This window comes from Corvus hawaiiensis, chromosome 24 (assembly GCF_020740725.1).
Source record: "Corvus hawaiiensis isolate bCorHaw1 chromosome 24, bCorHaw1.pri.cur, whole genome shotgun sequence".
NCBI lineage: Eukaryota > Metazoa > Chordata > Aves > Passeriformes > Corvidae > Corvus > Corvus hawaiiensis.
In genome coordinates this window covers 169,909-183,620 of record NC_063236.1, presented here as the reverse complement: position 1 = coordinate 183,620, position 13,712 = coordinate 169,909, and the positions used below count along the sequence as shown (strand labels likewise).

General features: G+C 71.4%; 3 protein-coding genes across 3 annotated transcripts; 2 read left to right on the top strand and 1 right to left on the bottom strand.

Moving 5' to 3' along the window:
* The first annotated feature begins 341 nt into the window (after window positions 1-341).
* Window positions 342-1,171, top strand: NPFF (neuropeptide FF-amide peptide precursor). Its single transcript, XM_048328306.1, has 3 exons — window positions 342-433; window positions 590-676; window positions 966-1,171. Exons 1-3 carry the CDS (start codon window positions 342-344, stop codon window positions 1,081-1,083), a joined length of 297 nt encoding a protein of 98 aa, XP_048184263.1. The 3' UTR covers window positions 1,084-1,171.
* A 93-nt stretch (window positions 1,172-1,264) lies between these two features.
* TARBP2 (TARBP2 subunit of RISC loading complex) lies at window positions 1,265-4,908 on the bottom strand. The gene is made up of 9 exons (XM_048327946.1): window positions 4,856-4,908; window positions 4,013-4,182; window positions 3,602-3,701; window positions 3,157-3,240; window positions 2,998-3,070; window positions 2,374-2,491; window positions 2,167-2,294; window positions 1,736-1,925; window positions 1,265-1,631 (listed from the first exon to the last, which is right to left on the bottom strand). Exons 1-9 carry the CDS (start codon window positions 4,906-4,908, stop codon window positions 1,474-1,476), a joined length of 1,074 nt encoding a protein of 357 aa, XP_048183903.1. The 3' UTR covers window positions 1,265-1,473.
* Window positions 4,909-6,371: 1,463 nt separating this feature from the next.
* Window positions 6,372-13,506, top strand: MAP3K12 (mitogen-activated protein kinase kinase kinase 12). The gene is given in 18 exon segments (XM_048328356.1): window positions 6,372-6,441; window positions 7,765-8,030; window positions 8,033-8,101; window positions 8,357-8,540; window positions 8,940-9,131; window positions 9,699-9,745; window positions 9,748-9,856; window positions 10,112-10,154; window positions 10,156-10,219; window positions 10,222-10,270; window positions 10,579-10,687; window positions 10,869-10,978; window positions 11,176-11,292; window positions 11,532-11,669; window positions 12,058-12,496; window positions 12,696-12,766; window positions 12,871-13,123; window positions 13,334-13,506. Coding segments are annotated over 17 exon segments (2,343 nt in total). The 5' UTR covers window positions 6,372-6,441; window positions 7,765-7,774; the 3' UTR covers window positions 13,427-13,506.
* The last annotated feature ends 206 nt before the right edge of the window (window positions 13,507-13,712 follow it).

The following is a 13,712-nucleotide window of genomic DNA, read 5'->3' as shown; positions in this document are numbered from 1 at the left end:
TGGGCAGGTCGGGGGGCGGGGAGGGGTCCCGGTCTCGAGGGGCCCTGGTTTCGGGAGGTCCCGGTGCAGGCCGGGGGGTCCCGGGGCCGGGCCGGGGATCCAGCTCCGCAGCGGTGCCGGTTGCGGGGCCCGGGTGGGGCGGGGGATGCGGGGGCCTTCCCGTCCGTCCATCCGTCCGGCCGTCCCCGGGGGCTGCTGTCGCGGCTGCTAAATGTGTTTCATTAACGGCGGCGGGGCCGGGGCTGATCCCGCCGCCCCCCGCTCCCCCGGGACCCCCGGCCCGGCCCGGCCTGGCTATAAGAGGCGGCGGCGGCGGCGGGGCGGGGGCGATGGCGGGGGCGATGGCGGGGCGCCCGGTGCTGCTCCTGCTGCTGCTGCTGGCGGGGACCCCGCGCTCCGCCCGCGCCTGTCCCGGACCCCCAGCTCGGCCCCGGTGAGCCCCGGCCCGGCCGCGCCGTCGGAACAGGGGGTTCGGTTTGTGGGGAGATGCTCGGGCTTGGGGTCGGGGGGTCGCACTCCGGCCCTCTCCCGCCGTGACCCCCGGTCCTCTCCCGCCTCAGGCCGCCGCCGCCGCTCTGGGGCCGCCCCCCGCCGCCGCCGCCGCCGCCCTGGGAGCGCTGCTCCGGTCCCTGCAGCGCTCCGGCCGCGCCCCCGGGCCCCCCCTGCAGCCGCAGAGGTGAGCGGGGGATGGGGGTCCCGGGTGCTGTGGGGGGCATCGAGGGATGGGGTCGGGGGATCTGGGGACACCAGGGGGACACAGGAGGTGGGGCGGGACGCGGGTGGTTTGGGGGTGCCTGAGGGAGTGGTCAGTGGTGGGATGGGATCCCCGTTGTCCGTGCGTGTCCCTCAGCCCCTTCCATCCCTCCCTGTCTGTCCATTCCCATCCCATCCCACCCATCCCTGTCCATCTCATCTGTCCCCATCCTGTCCCCGCTGGGGATCAACGCTGCCCCGTCCCCCGGCAGGTCGGGCTGGGGGCCGCAGGGGGGGGCTCAGGCCCGGCTCAGCGCCCGCAGCTGGGACCCCCCAGTGGCCCCGTTCTGGACAATGGCGACTCCGCAGCGCTTTGGCCGCCGCCGCTGAGCGTCCGGCCCCGAGCCCGGCCCGGAGCCCATCCCGAGCCTGTCTGTGTGTCTGTCCGTCCCCCAATAAAGTGGTGCCCCCACTCCCAGCCCTTGCTCTGCCTTTGCTCCTGGGTGGGGGGGGATGTGGATCCTGCCCCTTTTCTGCTCCCCAGACCCCAAGCAGACGCCGACACGGGGAGTACAAACCCCCCCAGATTTATTCCTGGGGGGCCGATGGCACCTGGGGACTCCCCAGCATGGGGGGGGGGGCCAGGCCAGAGGGAGACCCGGGGCCCTGAGGTCCGTCTGTCCATCCACCATCCAGGGCGGCCGCGGGTGGGGGCCGTGTCCAGAGGTCCGAGCATTGGTCAGCGAGTCCTGGGGCACATCCTGGTGCCCGGGCGGGGGGTCACTTGCCCCCGGCCATGATGCGCAGGTACTGCAGGGCGTTGCGGGCGGCCTGGGCGCGGGCGCCGTCGCGGGACGGGGCAGCCCCGTGGCACACCGTGGTCGGCTGCGTGGACAGCTCCACCAGGCACTGGTGCAGCCCGCTGAGGCTCAGGGCATCTGAGGGGCACAGCGGGGTCACCCCCACGCCCCACCGCACCCTGAGGGCGGGCTGGGGATCTGGGGGGTGCCCGGGGCGGGGCTGAGGGGTGCCCGGCGCTCACCGATGTCGAGGTAGCTGATGGCGAAGCTCTGCTCCTCCGAGAGCTCCTGCAGGAGGGCGCAGGCTCCCCCCGGCGCGGGGGGCCCCCCCCGGCTCCGCAGCTGGCCCAGCTTCTCGCCCGCCGAGTTCCGCAGCGAGTCCCAGGTGCAGCCGGGGGCGCGGCCCCGCAGCCCCTCCAGCCGGGGGCACGTCTGAGGAGGGGGCACGGGGCACTCGGGGTCCTGCCGAGCCCCTGGGGGACCGTCCCGACCCCCCCGAGGCACGGGAATCCCCCCGGGAATGTGGGAACAGCAGGACACCCGCGGGGCCACGCTCAGCCGCTCACGGCCCCAAACCCAGAGGGTGCCCTCCCTACACCCATGGAGAGGGGCACTCTGGGGTGACTCCGGGGTGGCTTTGGGGTGCCCGTGTCCCCCCCAGTGTCCCCAGTACCATGTTGAACTGGTCCTCCTCGCCCTCGGCCTCGCTGCCGTCCCGCGGCTCCATGGGGACGTTGTGGATCCGCACGAGCATCTTGGCGGCTGCGTTGCGCTTCGCCAGCTTCTTGGAGGTGCCGCTGCCTGCGGAGGGGGCTGGGGGTGAGCCGGGACCCCCCAAAACCCCCCCCCAGTAGCCCCCGGGGGTCCCTTCCTCCCTCACCGATCTCCACGAATCTCTCCACGCGGCACGTCATGGTGAACTCCTTGCGGTGCGCCGGCCCCGACTCCTGCGTCACCGTGTACTCGGGCAGGCGCCAGCCCTTCTGCACCACCAGCTCCTGGGCACAGGGACAGCCCCACAACAGCCATCAGCGGCCCCACAAGGGGGGTAACGGGCCGCAAAATGGAGATAACTGGCCCAAAATGGGCATAACTGGCCCAAGATGGGGATAACCAGCCCCAAAAGGGCCATAACTGTCCCCAAAATAGTGATAACCAGCCCAAAGCAGGAATAACTGTCCCTTAAATGGGGATAACCGGCCCCAAAAGGGGAATAACTGTCCCTAAATGGGGATATTCAGCCCCAAAATGGGTAATGGGTCTGAAATGGGGATAACCATCCTCAAAATGGAGGTAACTGACCCCAAAACAAGAATAACTGTCCCAAAAAGGAGGAAGAGACCCCAAAGGCCATTGTCCCCTCCCCCCCAAATAGGTGAGGTCACCTCCCCAAGGGCCATGTCCCCTCCTGGCCAGGTCATCACCTCAAAATGGGAACAGCTCCCAAACCAGGGAAGGGAGGGGGGTTGGTGTCCCCTTGTGTCCCCTCCCTGGGGTCACCCACCTGCAGAGCCCCCACAGGGTTACACTCGGACTGGGGGGGGGACACCGGCGTCTTCATCTCCAGGGGGGGGCCCCTGCAGGGAACACTCCACGGCCCCCCTTGGGGGGCACAGAGGGGCCGAGGGGGATTTGGGGTGGGGACACGGTGGCCCCTCCTTACCTGGGCGAGGGGGGGGGCGCGGCGGGGGCTGGGGGGGGCGCGGCGGGACCGGGCTCAGCCGGGGGCTCCGGGGGGAAAGGAGAGCTGGGGGGAGGGGGAGGCGTCAACAGCCGAGCACCCCCTCAGGCCTTATGGGGACCCCAGACCCCCCTGGGCACCCACAGACCCCCCCGCTACCTTCACCCACCCTGGGCACCCTCAGACCCGCCTTGGATAGCCCCAGACCCCTTGGGTACCCCCAGCCCCCCCCCAGGCACCCCCAAACCCACCTGAGCTCACCAGACCCCTCCCAAATCCCACGGGATCGCCAAGCCCCCTTTGGGTATCCCCAAACTCCTCTGAATGCCCCCCTCCCCTCCCAAACCTGAGTGCCCCCCACTCCTGGGTACCCCCAGCCCGCCCAGCACCCCCCCAGATGCTCTCGGTGCCCCCCCCGGCCCCCCACCTGTGCTCCAGGGGCTCCAGCATGGCCCCCCCCCCTCTGAGCAGCCTCAGGGCCACCTCGGCCGCCTTGTGCTTCGCCGCCTTCTTGCTGGGACCCTGCCCTGGGGGACACCAGGGGGTCAGGAGACACCCAGGGGACACCCTGGGGACCCCTCCCCACCACCCACCTCCCACAGGCCCCAGGGACCCCCAGCAGCACCCAGGATTTTGGGGATCCCCCTCTGTGCCCCCCTCCTGCAGCATGGGGGGGACCCTTGGGGGTGACAAGGGGTTCCCAGTGTGGGGACGGGGCTTCGGGGTCCCACCGGTGCAGCCGATGTCCCCAAGGGGACACGGGGGACGCGGGTGGCCCAGGCTGGTTGTGGGGGCTCCCCAAGGGGACGGGGGGTCCCCGGGGGCTCTGGGGTCCCACCGGTGCAGCTGATGTCCCCGAGGGTGACGCGGAAGGTGAAGTTGGGCTGGTGGGCCTGGCCCTCGGCCTTGAGCAGGTCGTAGCCGGGGGTCCGTCCTAAGCGTGTCCCATACTCCTGCAGGAGGCTGATGGGCGTCTTCCCGGGGCTGGCGGCCACCATCTGCTCCAGGCTGGGGACACGGGGACACGGCTGTCACCAACCCCGGCTCAGAGAGGACATGGCAACAGGGGTGGCACTGCCACGTCCTGCAGGGACATGGGGACAGGGGTGCCATCTGCTCCAGGCTGCGGACAGGGCTGTCCCCAGGGCTCAGAGGGGACACAGGGACACGGGTGGTAGTGCCACAGGGCATTAGGACAGGAGGATGGAGGTGGCTGGCACCACTGGGGACACAGGGACATGGGGACGGGGTGGCACTGCCATGGAGTGTGGGAACACAGGGTGGCATTGGTGTGTAACGTGGTGACACGGGGACAGGGATGGAGCCCCCGCACCGCGTGGGGACAGCGGTGGCAGTGCCACACAGCGTGGGGACCCGGGGACAGCGGTGGCAGTGCCACCTGGGGACACGAGTGGCACCGCCGGGGATACGGACACAGGGATGCCACCGCCGCACCCCACAGGGACACCCCTGTCCCCCCTCCCCCGCCGCCACACGGGGACAACCCCGCGTCCCCCCCCGCCCCCTCCCCCGCCCCCGCGCCGAGGCCCGGCCTAGGCCGCCCCCTCCCCCTGCCCACCGCCGCCGCGGCGCGGAGGGGGGGCTGTGGCGGTGCCAGGGGAGCCCCGGGGAGCCCCGGGCGGTGCCGGGGGGTGCCGGGGGGCGCCGGGGGTCCCGGTACCTGGGGAAGGCGCCGCCGCTCCGCCGGGCCCCGCCCGCCCCCTCCTCGCTCATCCCCGCCGCTCCGGCCGCCGCCCGCGCCGCCAGGGGGCGCGCGGCATCACGGGAGCGCCGCGCCGCGCGGCGGGTTCCGGGACGTGTAGTCCGCCGAGCGCCGCCCGCAGCGCGCGCAGCCGCCGTTGCGTGCCCCCGGCGGACTACGCTTCCCACAAACCCCCGCGCGGAAGGGGGGGCGGGAGCGTGGAGGAGGCGGGAAGCGGGGTCACGTGGTGCTGGAGGGGCGAGGGGGGTCCTGCCTCAGTTTCCCCCCGATGGGGAGTTAGGGGACAATGGGGACAATGGGGACAATGGGGACAATGGGGCAGAGGTGGCACTGGTCAGAGTGGGAGCGCTGGGATCACACCGGGAGCACTGGGGACAGAGGGACACCTGTACTGGGAGCGCTGGGATGACACTGGGAGCGCTGGGATGTATGGGACACCCGCACTGGGATTGCACTGGGATTGCACTGGGAGCACTGCAGACAGCGGGACACCCATACTGGGAGCAGTGGGATCGCACCGGTGCCCCGTGTGCTGCTCGGCCGGGCGGTGCCGGCGGGGTCATGGGGGCACCGGTAGGGCCGGTCCTGGAGGTGCCGGTGCTGATGCCGGGGGGTCCCGGTCCGGTGCCGATCCGGGAAGGGGTCCCGGTGCTGGTGCCGGAGGGGCCCCGGTGCCTGTGCCGGTCTCTCCAGTACCGGGGGTGGTCCCAGTGCAGGATCGGGATCCCGGTACGGAACCGGGGGGGTCCCCGTGCCTGTGCCGGCCTCTCCCGGTGCCAGAGGGGTCCCGGTGCCGTATCGGGGTCCCGGTGCCGGTGCCGGTCCCTGCCGGTGCCGTGGAGGGGGGGGGGGGTCCTGATGCAGTATCGGGGTCCCGGTGCAGTTTCGGGGTCCCGGAGCACTGTCGGGGGGGTTCCGGCTGCCGGTGCCGGTCTCTCCCGGTGCCGAGGAGGGTCCCGATGTAGTATTTGGGTCCCGGTGCTGTTTCGGGGTCCCGGTGCAATTTCAGGGGGGCTCCCGGTGCCGGGGAGGGTCCCCGCACGGTACCGGGGTCCCGGTGCAGTGTCTGGGTCCCGCTGCGGTACCAGGGGGGTCCCGGTGCATTTTCGGGGTCCCGGTGCGCTGTAAGGGGGGGTCCCCGGTGCCGGTCTCTCCCGGTGCCGGGGGAGGGGTTCCGATGCAGTATCTGGGTCCCGGTCCCGGTCTCTCCGGTGCGGGGGTTCTCGGTGCAGTTTCGGGGTCCCGGTGCGGTATCGGGGGGGATCCCGGTGCAGTATCGGGGTCCCGGAGCGCTGCCGGGGGGGCTCCCGGTGCCCGTGTCGGTCTCTCCGGTGCGCGGGGCGGGGCCGGGGCGGGGCCGTTCCCGTCGGGCGGGGCCGTTCTCGCCGCTCGCCCCGACCGCGGCCCCGGCCCCGGTACCGGCCCCGCCCGCCGGGCCCAGCCCCACCAGCACCGGCACCGCCGGGACCCCCGGCACCGGAACCCCCCCGGAACCCCCCCGGCATCACCCGCATCCCCGGGCGAGGGGCCCGGAGCCCCCTCAGGTACCGGCACCGGCGCGGGGAGGCCGAGGCGGGGGGGGGGGGGGGGGGGGGGGGGGGATGCACCGGGATGGGGATGAGGGCGGGGGCAGGACCGGGGATGCGCCGGGATGGGGAGGGGGTAGCGGGGCTGCGGCGGGGGATGGGGGGGCTCACGGCCCCCCCCCCCCTCCATCGCCGGGTCCCCCGAGGCCCGGGGGGCCGCGCCCTCCCCTCCCCCCCCTCGGACGCGGGGTCCCCGCGGGGGGGCGAGGGGGGAGGGGAGGGGACACGAGCGGCCCCTTGCACACGCGCGTGCACGGCCGTGACCCCCCGCCCCCCCTCCCCCCGCAGCCGTGCCCGCACCCCGGGCACGCGCTCGTGACCTCTTGCACACGCGCGTGCAAGCGGCGGCAGGTGCGTGTGGCGTGTCCGTGCGCGTGTCCGTGCGCGTGTCCGTGCGCGTGTCCGTGTGTCCCCCCCCCCCAGTGTGTCCCTGTGTCCCCCCATGTGTGCGACACCCCCCCCCTTGCACGCGCGCGCCCCTCCCGTGGGTGCGGACCGCCCCCCTTTGCACGCGCGTGTGCCCCCCCCCCCCCCCCCCGCGCCTCTGCGCCTCCCTCCCCCCGTCACGCAACGTCCCCCCGCACCCTCCCTATGTCGCGACAGGGCGCCTTGTCCCGACATGACGCGCCGGCGGGGGCGCTGTGTCGCCCCCGCTCCCCTCCTCCAGCACTGCGCTGTCGCGACATGGGGCCCGCGCTGTCGCATGTCGCAAATGTCACCTCCGTCCCCCCTTTGTCCCAAGCCCCCCCCCGGGTCGCTGCTCCCCCGCTCCTGCCTCAGTTTCCCTGGGGGAGGGGAGGGGGGGAGTCTCCATCCCTTACCGGGATGACGTCACCGTGTGACGTGATGTCACCACGGGGGGACACACGCGACACCTGGAGGGGCGGGTCGTGCCCCCCTCCCCCGCGGGGTCTCTCGGGGTGACGTTAAGCCCCTCCCCCGCCCCCCCGTGACTCACCCCCCCCAATTTTAGTGATGACATCATCGCCGGGCGCGCTGTTGCCATGGTGACTATCCCCCCCCCCCCCCCCCGGGGACCCCTCGTGCCTCAGTTTACCCTGACACGTTTGCGCGTGGCCGTGCGGGGCCTGGCACACGCGCAGGAGGGATTTGCACACTCGTGGGCACTCTGGGGGCACCCGGGGGGAGGGGGCGAGGGTGCGGGGGGGGCTCACCCGTGTGCAAAGGGGTCACACCCGTGTCCGGGGGTGCCGCAGGGTGCTGGGGGTCACCCCCAAGTCCGGGGGTGCCCGAGGGCCCCGCTGACCGCTCGCCCCGCAGAGCTGTGGCCATGGCCTGCCTGCACGAGACCCGCACGCCGTCCCCCTCGCTGGCGCTGCCGTCGGACGGGACCCCCGAGCAGGAGCTGACCCCCACCCAGTGCGTCCTGCGCGATGTCCTGCCCGCCCCCAGCGCCCCCCCCGAGGCCTGGCCCCGCCGGGGGGGGGCCCGGCCCCCAGAGCTCGGCCCCGAGGCCGCGGGGCCGCTGGCGGCCGATGCCGCCCACCTGCGCTGCCAGGCCGGGGGGGGGTTCCTGGAGGGGCTCTTCGGTGCCTGAAGCCCGTGTGGACCATGATCGGCAAAGCCTACGCGGCCGAGCACAAACACCCCCCCGAGGGTGAGCGGGGGGACGGGGAGAGGGGGAAACAGGGGGTGAGTGGGCAGAGAATGGGCTGAAGGGGGCAGAGAATGGGTGAGGGGGTAAAGAAGGGGGTGAAGGGCAAAGGAGGGGGCAAGGGAGCAAAAGGGAGTGAAGGGGCAAAGGGCGATGCTTGTGGGTTTGTGGGTGCAGCAGGGGTACCATGAGATGGGGGTGTTCTGGAGGTGCTGGGGTTGCTGGGAGTGCCGGTGCCATGTCCACGGGTGCCCGCAGACCCCTGGGAGGTGCCGTTCGAGGAGATCCTGGACCTGCAGTGGGTGGGCAGCGGGGCGCAGGGCGCCGTGTTCCTGGGCCGCTTCCACGGCGAGGAGGTGGCCGTGAAGAAGGTGCGGGACCTCAAGGAGACCGACATCAAACACCTGCGCAAGCTCAAGCACCCCAACATCATCACCTTCAAGTGAGCAGGGGGCTGCTGGCACCGGCGGGGGCACAGGGACACCGCGGGCACAGGGACACCGCGGGCATGGGGCATGGACACGGTGTGGGGCACGGAACATGCTGGAACATGGACATGGCAGGGGGCATGGACGATGCTAGAACATGGATGGGGGCATGGAGCATGCTGGAACATGGACACAGCATGGGCATGGACACAGCATGGGCCTGGCATGGGCACGGACACAGCATGGGCATGGACACGCCACGGGCATGGCGACCCCCGGCATGGCACGGACCAAGGTGGGCAGGACACAGCGAGGACTCCGGGCATGGACACGCCGAGGGCTCGGGGCACCCTGGGGGTGTCCTGGAGGCAGCGATGGCCCCGGCGGGCGCTGAGGTGCCGCTGTGCCCGCAGGGGCGTGTGCACCCAGGCCCCCTGTTACTGCATCATCATGGAGTTCTGCGCCCAGGGGCAGCTCTACGAGGTGCTGCGCGCCGGCCGCAAGGTCACCCCCTCGCTGCTGGTCGACTGGTCCATGGGCATCGCCGGCGGCATGAACTACCTGCACCTGCACAAGATCATCCACCGGGACCTCAAGTCGCCCAAGTGAGCCGGGGACGGGGCTCGGAGCACCCCTTGGTGCCCCCGGGCGTGGGGATGTGCGTGGGGTGGGTGCCTGAGCGCGGCGGTGCTGTGCCAGGACGGTGGCGTGTCCTCGGTGGTGCCGTGCCCCTGCCGGTGCTGTGCCCATGGTGCTGTGTGTCCGTGAGTTGTGTGACTGTGGCAGTGCCACACCTGGTGGCTTCATGCCCTGTGGCAGTGCCGTGCTCATGGTGGTGGCCGAGCTGTGCACGTGGTCCCCTCAACAGGACCACACTCATGGCATTGCATGTCCGTGGCAGGGCCATGCCCATGTTGGTGTCCCACGCCGGTGCCATGTCCATGTCAGTGTTGTCCCCTGCCCTGTCTGTGTGGTGTTGTCCCATGTGGGTGAAACGTCCGTGTCAGTGCCCTGTCCGTGTGGCTGTTGTCCCCTGCCCTGTCCGTGTCCACGTTGTCCCCGCCGGTGCCGTGCTGTGACCCGATGGTGCTCGCAGCAGTTGCATGCCCGTGGCGGTGCCGTGCCCGTGCCGGTGGCGTGTCATTGGCGTGGCGCTGAGCGCGTGTCCCCAGCATGCTCATCACCTACGACGATGTGGTGAAGATCTCGGACTTCGGCACTCCAAGGAACTCATCGACAAGAGCACCAAGATGTCCTTTGCTGGCACCGTGGCCTGGATGGCCCCCGAGGTCATCCGCAACGAGCCTGTGTCTGAGAAGGTGGACATCTGGTGAGGCCACAGGGACATCGGGGACATCGGGGACACTGGGCAGCTGTGGTGGCACTGCAGACCAGCAGCAGCAGGCTATGGGGACAGGAGACGTTGTGGGGACACCAGGGATACTGGGAGTGACACTGGGACTGGGGGACATCAGGGACCGCAGGAGCGGGGGACACTGGGACACCGGAGCGGGGAGGGTGAGGGGACAGCAGGAGGCCACAGGGGTGCCCCGCCGTGGGTGATGGGGGCTGCGGGTGCCCGTAGGTCCTTCGGGGTGGTGCTGTGGGAGCTGCTGACGGGCGAGATCCCCTGACAAGGACGTGGACTCGTCGGCCATAATCTGGGGCGTGGGCAGCAACAGCCTCCACCTGCCCGTCCCTCCAGCTGCCCCGACGGCTTCAAGGTGCTGCTGCGCCAGTGCTGGTGAGTGCCCGCGGGGACACCCCAAGGGACACCCTGGGGACACACCGTGGGCACCCGCGGCACGCGGGACCCCACCATGGGGGGTGCTGTGGGACCAGCACGAGGGACCTCCCCCTGTGGGCAGGGCAGGGGGGACCCCTGGTTGTAGCCCTGGTGCCCCCCGTGTGTCCTGTGCACCCTTCTCTGGCCTGGTCCCCAAAGCCCTCAGGACCCCCCAGCACTCCCAGACCCCCCCAGCACCCCCAGGACTCCCCCAACCCCTCCCAGTTCCCCCCAGCCTGCCCTCAGTGCTGTGTCCTTTCTCCCAGGAACAGCAAACCCCGGAACCGGCCGTCCTTCCGCCAGATCCTGCTGCACCTCGACATCGCCTCGGCTGATGTACTCTCCACCCCCCAGGAGACCTACTTCAAATCCCAGGTACCCAGATCCCAGCATCCCAGGATCCCATTTTTCCAGCACCACAGGGCCCCAGCACCCAGTGCCTGCAGTGGGCAGTAGCCCAGTGCCCAGTACCGCTGGTGCCCTGGATGCCCAGGCTGACCAATGCCTGTGCTGGCCGGAGCCCGGTGGCAGTGACAGCGCTGTCCCTGTGCCGCAGGCCGAGTGGCGAGAGGAGGTGAAGCTGCACTTCGAGAAGATCAAGTCGGAAGGGACGTGTCTGCACCGGCTGGAGGAGGAGCTGATCAACCGCCGGCGCGAGGAGCTGCGGTGGGGCCCTGCTGGGAGGCACTGGGAGCACTGGGAAGGGACAGGGGGAACCAGGGGAGAGGGCACCAGGGGGTGGTGGGGCACAGGGAGGGTCTCTGTCCCTGGTGCGGGGCCATGGGTGCCTGTCCCTGTTCCTGGCGGGTGCCGTGGGTGTCCCCGGGCTCCGTGTTCGACGCCACGTGTGTCGCCGGCGCCAGGCACGCGCTGGACATCCGGGAGCACTACGAGCGGAAGCTGGAGCGGGCCAACAACCTCTACATGGAGCTCAGCGCGCTCATGCTGCAGCTGGAGCTCAAGGAGAAGGAGCTGCTCAGGTGGGTGGGCAGCACCCCCAAGTAACACCCCCAAAAGCACCCAGACGGCACCCCCAGCACCCTGTGTGCCCATCCCATGGCCACCCCTGGCCATGGCCAGCCCTTTGTCCACCCCATGGTCATCCCTTACCCCGTGGCCACTCCCCCCCGGCCATGGCCGCTTGCCCCCGGCCATGGGCACCCGCCAGGCCCCGCTTGGCACGGGCAGGGTGCGGGTGCCCACGCGTGGCCCGTGGCAGGCGGGAGCAGGCGCTGGAGAAGCGCTACCCCGGGCTCTTCAAGCCGCGGGTGCCGCGGGGGCTCCTGCACGGCAACGCTGTCGAGACCCTCATCAAGAAACGCAACGTCCCCCAGAAGCTCTCGCCCCATGGCAAGCGGTGAGCGGGGGCTGGGATCCCTCGGGGGGGTCACCTTGGGGCGTTTGGGGTGGGGCACATGGGGGGAAAATGGGGGTGCTGGTGATTTGGGTTGCGGGGGGGGCACGGATGTGTGGGTCCGGCACAGTGGGGCGGTCTGGGGACCTGAATTTGGGGTCCTTTAGAGCCCTGGGGGCATCTGGGTTCCTGGGGGCGGGGAGAAAATATCTGGGTGTGCAGATGTTTGGGGACCTCGGGGTGCGAGTCCGGGGTCCTTTGGGGGAGTTTTGGGGCTGCAGACGCCGGTGTCCCTTGGAGGGGGGGTGGTTCTTTGGGGCCGTGGATATTCCAGGGGTCCCGGTGCCTGGATCCCCACCCACAGCCCTTCCCCGTGTCCCTCCGTGTCCAGCCCCGACATCCTGAAGCCGGAGGTGCTGCTGCCCAAGCTGGACGCGGCCATGGCGCAGGTGGCCCTGCCGGGGTGTCCCAAGGGCCCCCCGTCCCCCGGGCGCAGCCGCCGGGCCAAGGGCCGCCACCGCAAAGCGGGACCCCGAGGGGGCTGCGGGGAGCCGGGACCCGAGGCCGGAACCCCCCGGGGTCCCCCTGCCACCGCCGCCAGCCCCGACATCCTCGGGGGCACCCTGGAGGCCGCGGGTGCCCCCCCGGCCACGGTACCTGATGCGGGACCCGAGGGGGCAACGGGCACCCAAGGGTCCCCCCCGCCGCAGCCCCCCACTCCCGGGGAGCCTGAACGAGAGAGCGGGGCCGGCCGGGGGGGGAAAGGGGGGGCCGGGCAGCACCTCACCCCCGCGGCTCTGCTGTACCGGGCGGCCGTCACCCGCGGGCAGGTGAGACCCCCAGACCCCCGGCGCCTTTTGGGGGGGGGTGGGGGGGGGCGAGGACACGGGGAGACCCCGGGGCCACCCCAGAAGTGGGAGAGGGGATGGATTCCTTCCGGGGAGGGGTTCAGGGAGGGGGCTCAGGACTCCTGGGTCCCTCGCGAGGGGCATCAGGAGGACCCCAACACCCCCTGCCCTCTACCCCCAGAAACGGGGGGTCTCGTCGGAGGAGGAGGAGGGTGAAGTGGACAGCGAGGTGGAGCTGCCGCTGCGGCAGAGGTGGGTACTGACCCCTCCATGGGTGCCTGGGGACACCTGGGAGGGGTCCAGGTGTGCTCGGACCCCCGTGTCCTCACCCCCTGCCCCCCTCGCCCCCTGCCCAGGTGGCCCCCGGGGATGAGCAAGCGCCAGTCGCTGTCGACCTTCAGCTCGGAGAACTTCTCGGACGGGGACGGCGACGAGGGCCACACGAGCGAGCCGTCGCACAGTGCCACCCCCGACGTGGGCAGCACCAACACGGACGAGCGTCCCGATGACCGCTCCGAGGACCTGCTGTCCCAGGGCTCTGAGATCCCGCTGGACGCGGCCCCACCCGAGGGGCCCGGCCGCCGGCACGGGGGACTCAGCCCCACCAAGGTGATGCCCCCACCCAGGGGCAGTCACTGCAGGGTGGGGGTCCCCATGTCCCCCCAGCTTGGGCTGGCAAAGGAAAGGGGGTCCCCAGGGATATCCCAGGGATGGTCACGGTGGGGGTCTCTGCTGGGGTTGGCCAAGGGAAGGGGGTGCCCAGGTCCCCCCAGATTAAGGGTGGCAGGGGATGTTTCACCCCCATTTGTGTCCCCCCAGGTCTCCGAGGACTCGGACTGTGACAGTGCAGAGCTCGACCACTCAGGCAGCGGCGAGGGGCCCCCCCGGCCCACAGCCCCCCCGGGCCTGTGACCTGTGTGCCCCCCACACCCCCCCTGCACCCCCTCACTTGTACAGCCCCAAATATTTATATAAATATCTATCGCTCTCTACTGCTGCTGCTGGCTCGGGGCAAGGGGGGAAAGGGGAGGGGGGCAGCGCCCTGCGGGGTTGATGTAGGTCCTACTGAAACCACCCCAGCGGGCAGAAGGGACCTCACCCCCTCCTTCAGAGCAGGGGATAATGGGGGGTTGAGGGGCCGAGTCCCCCCCTTTACTGGTGGCACTGGGAGGGGGGTGCATCACTCAGGGGCCAGGGA

Bases quoted from the DNA above. Each gene is read 5' to 3' on its own strand.
- TARBP2 (XM_048327946.1), bottom strand. From the start codon at position 4,908: ATGAGCGAGGAGGGGGCGGGCGGGGCCCGGCGGAGCGGCGGCGCCTTC. The intron at 3,702-4,012 runs GTGGGACCCCAG...GGTGTCCCCCAG, and splicing joins CGGGGACATCAGCTGCACCG to GGCAGGGTCCCAGCAAGAAG. The intron at 2,295-2,373 runs GTGAGGGAGGAA...CCCCCTCCGCAG, and splicing joins GGAGAGATTCGTGGAGATCG to GCAGCGGCACCTCCAAGAAG.
- NPFF (XM_048328306.1), top strand. From the start codon at position 342: ATGGCGGGGCGCCCGGTGCTGCTCCTGCTGCTGCTGCTGGCGGGGACC. The intron at 434-589 runs GTGAGCCCCGGC...GGGGCCGCCCCC, and splicing joins GGACCCCCAGCTCGGCCCCG to CGCCGCCGCCGCCGCCGCCC. The intron at 677-965 runs GTGAGCGGGGGA...GTCCCCCGGCAG, and splicing joins CCCCCCCTGCAGCCGCAGAG to GTCGGGCTGGGGGCCGCAGG.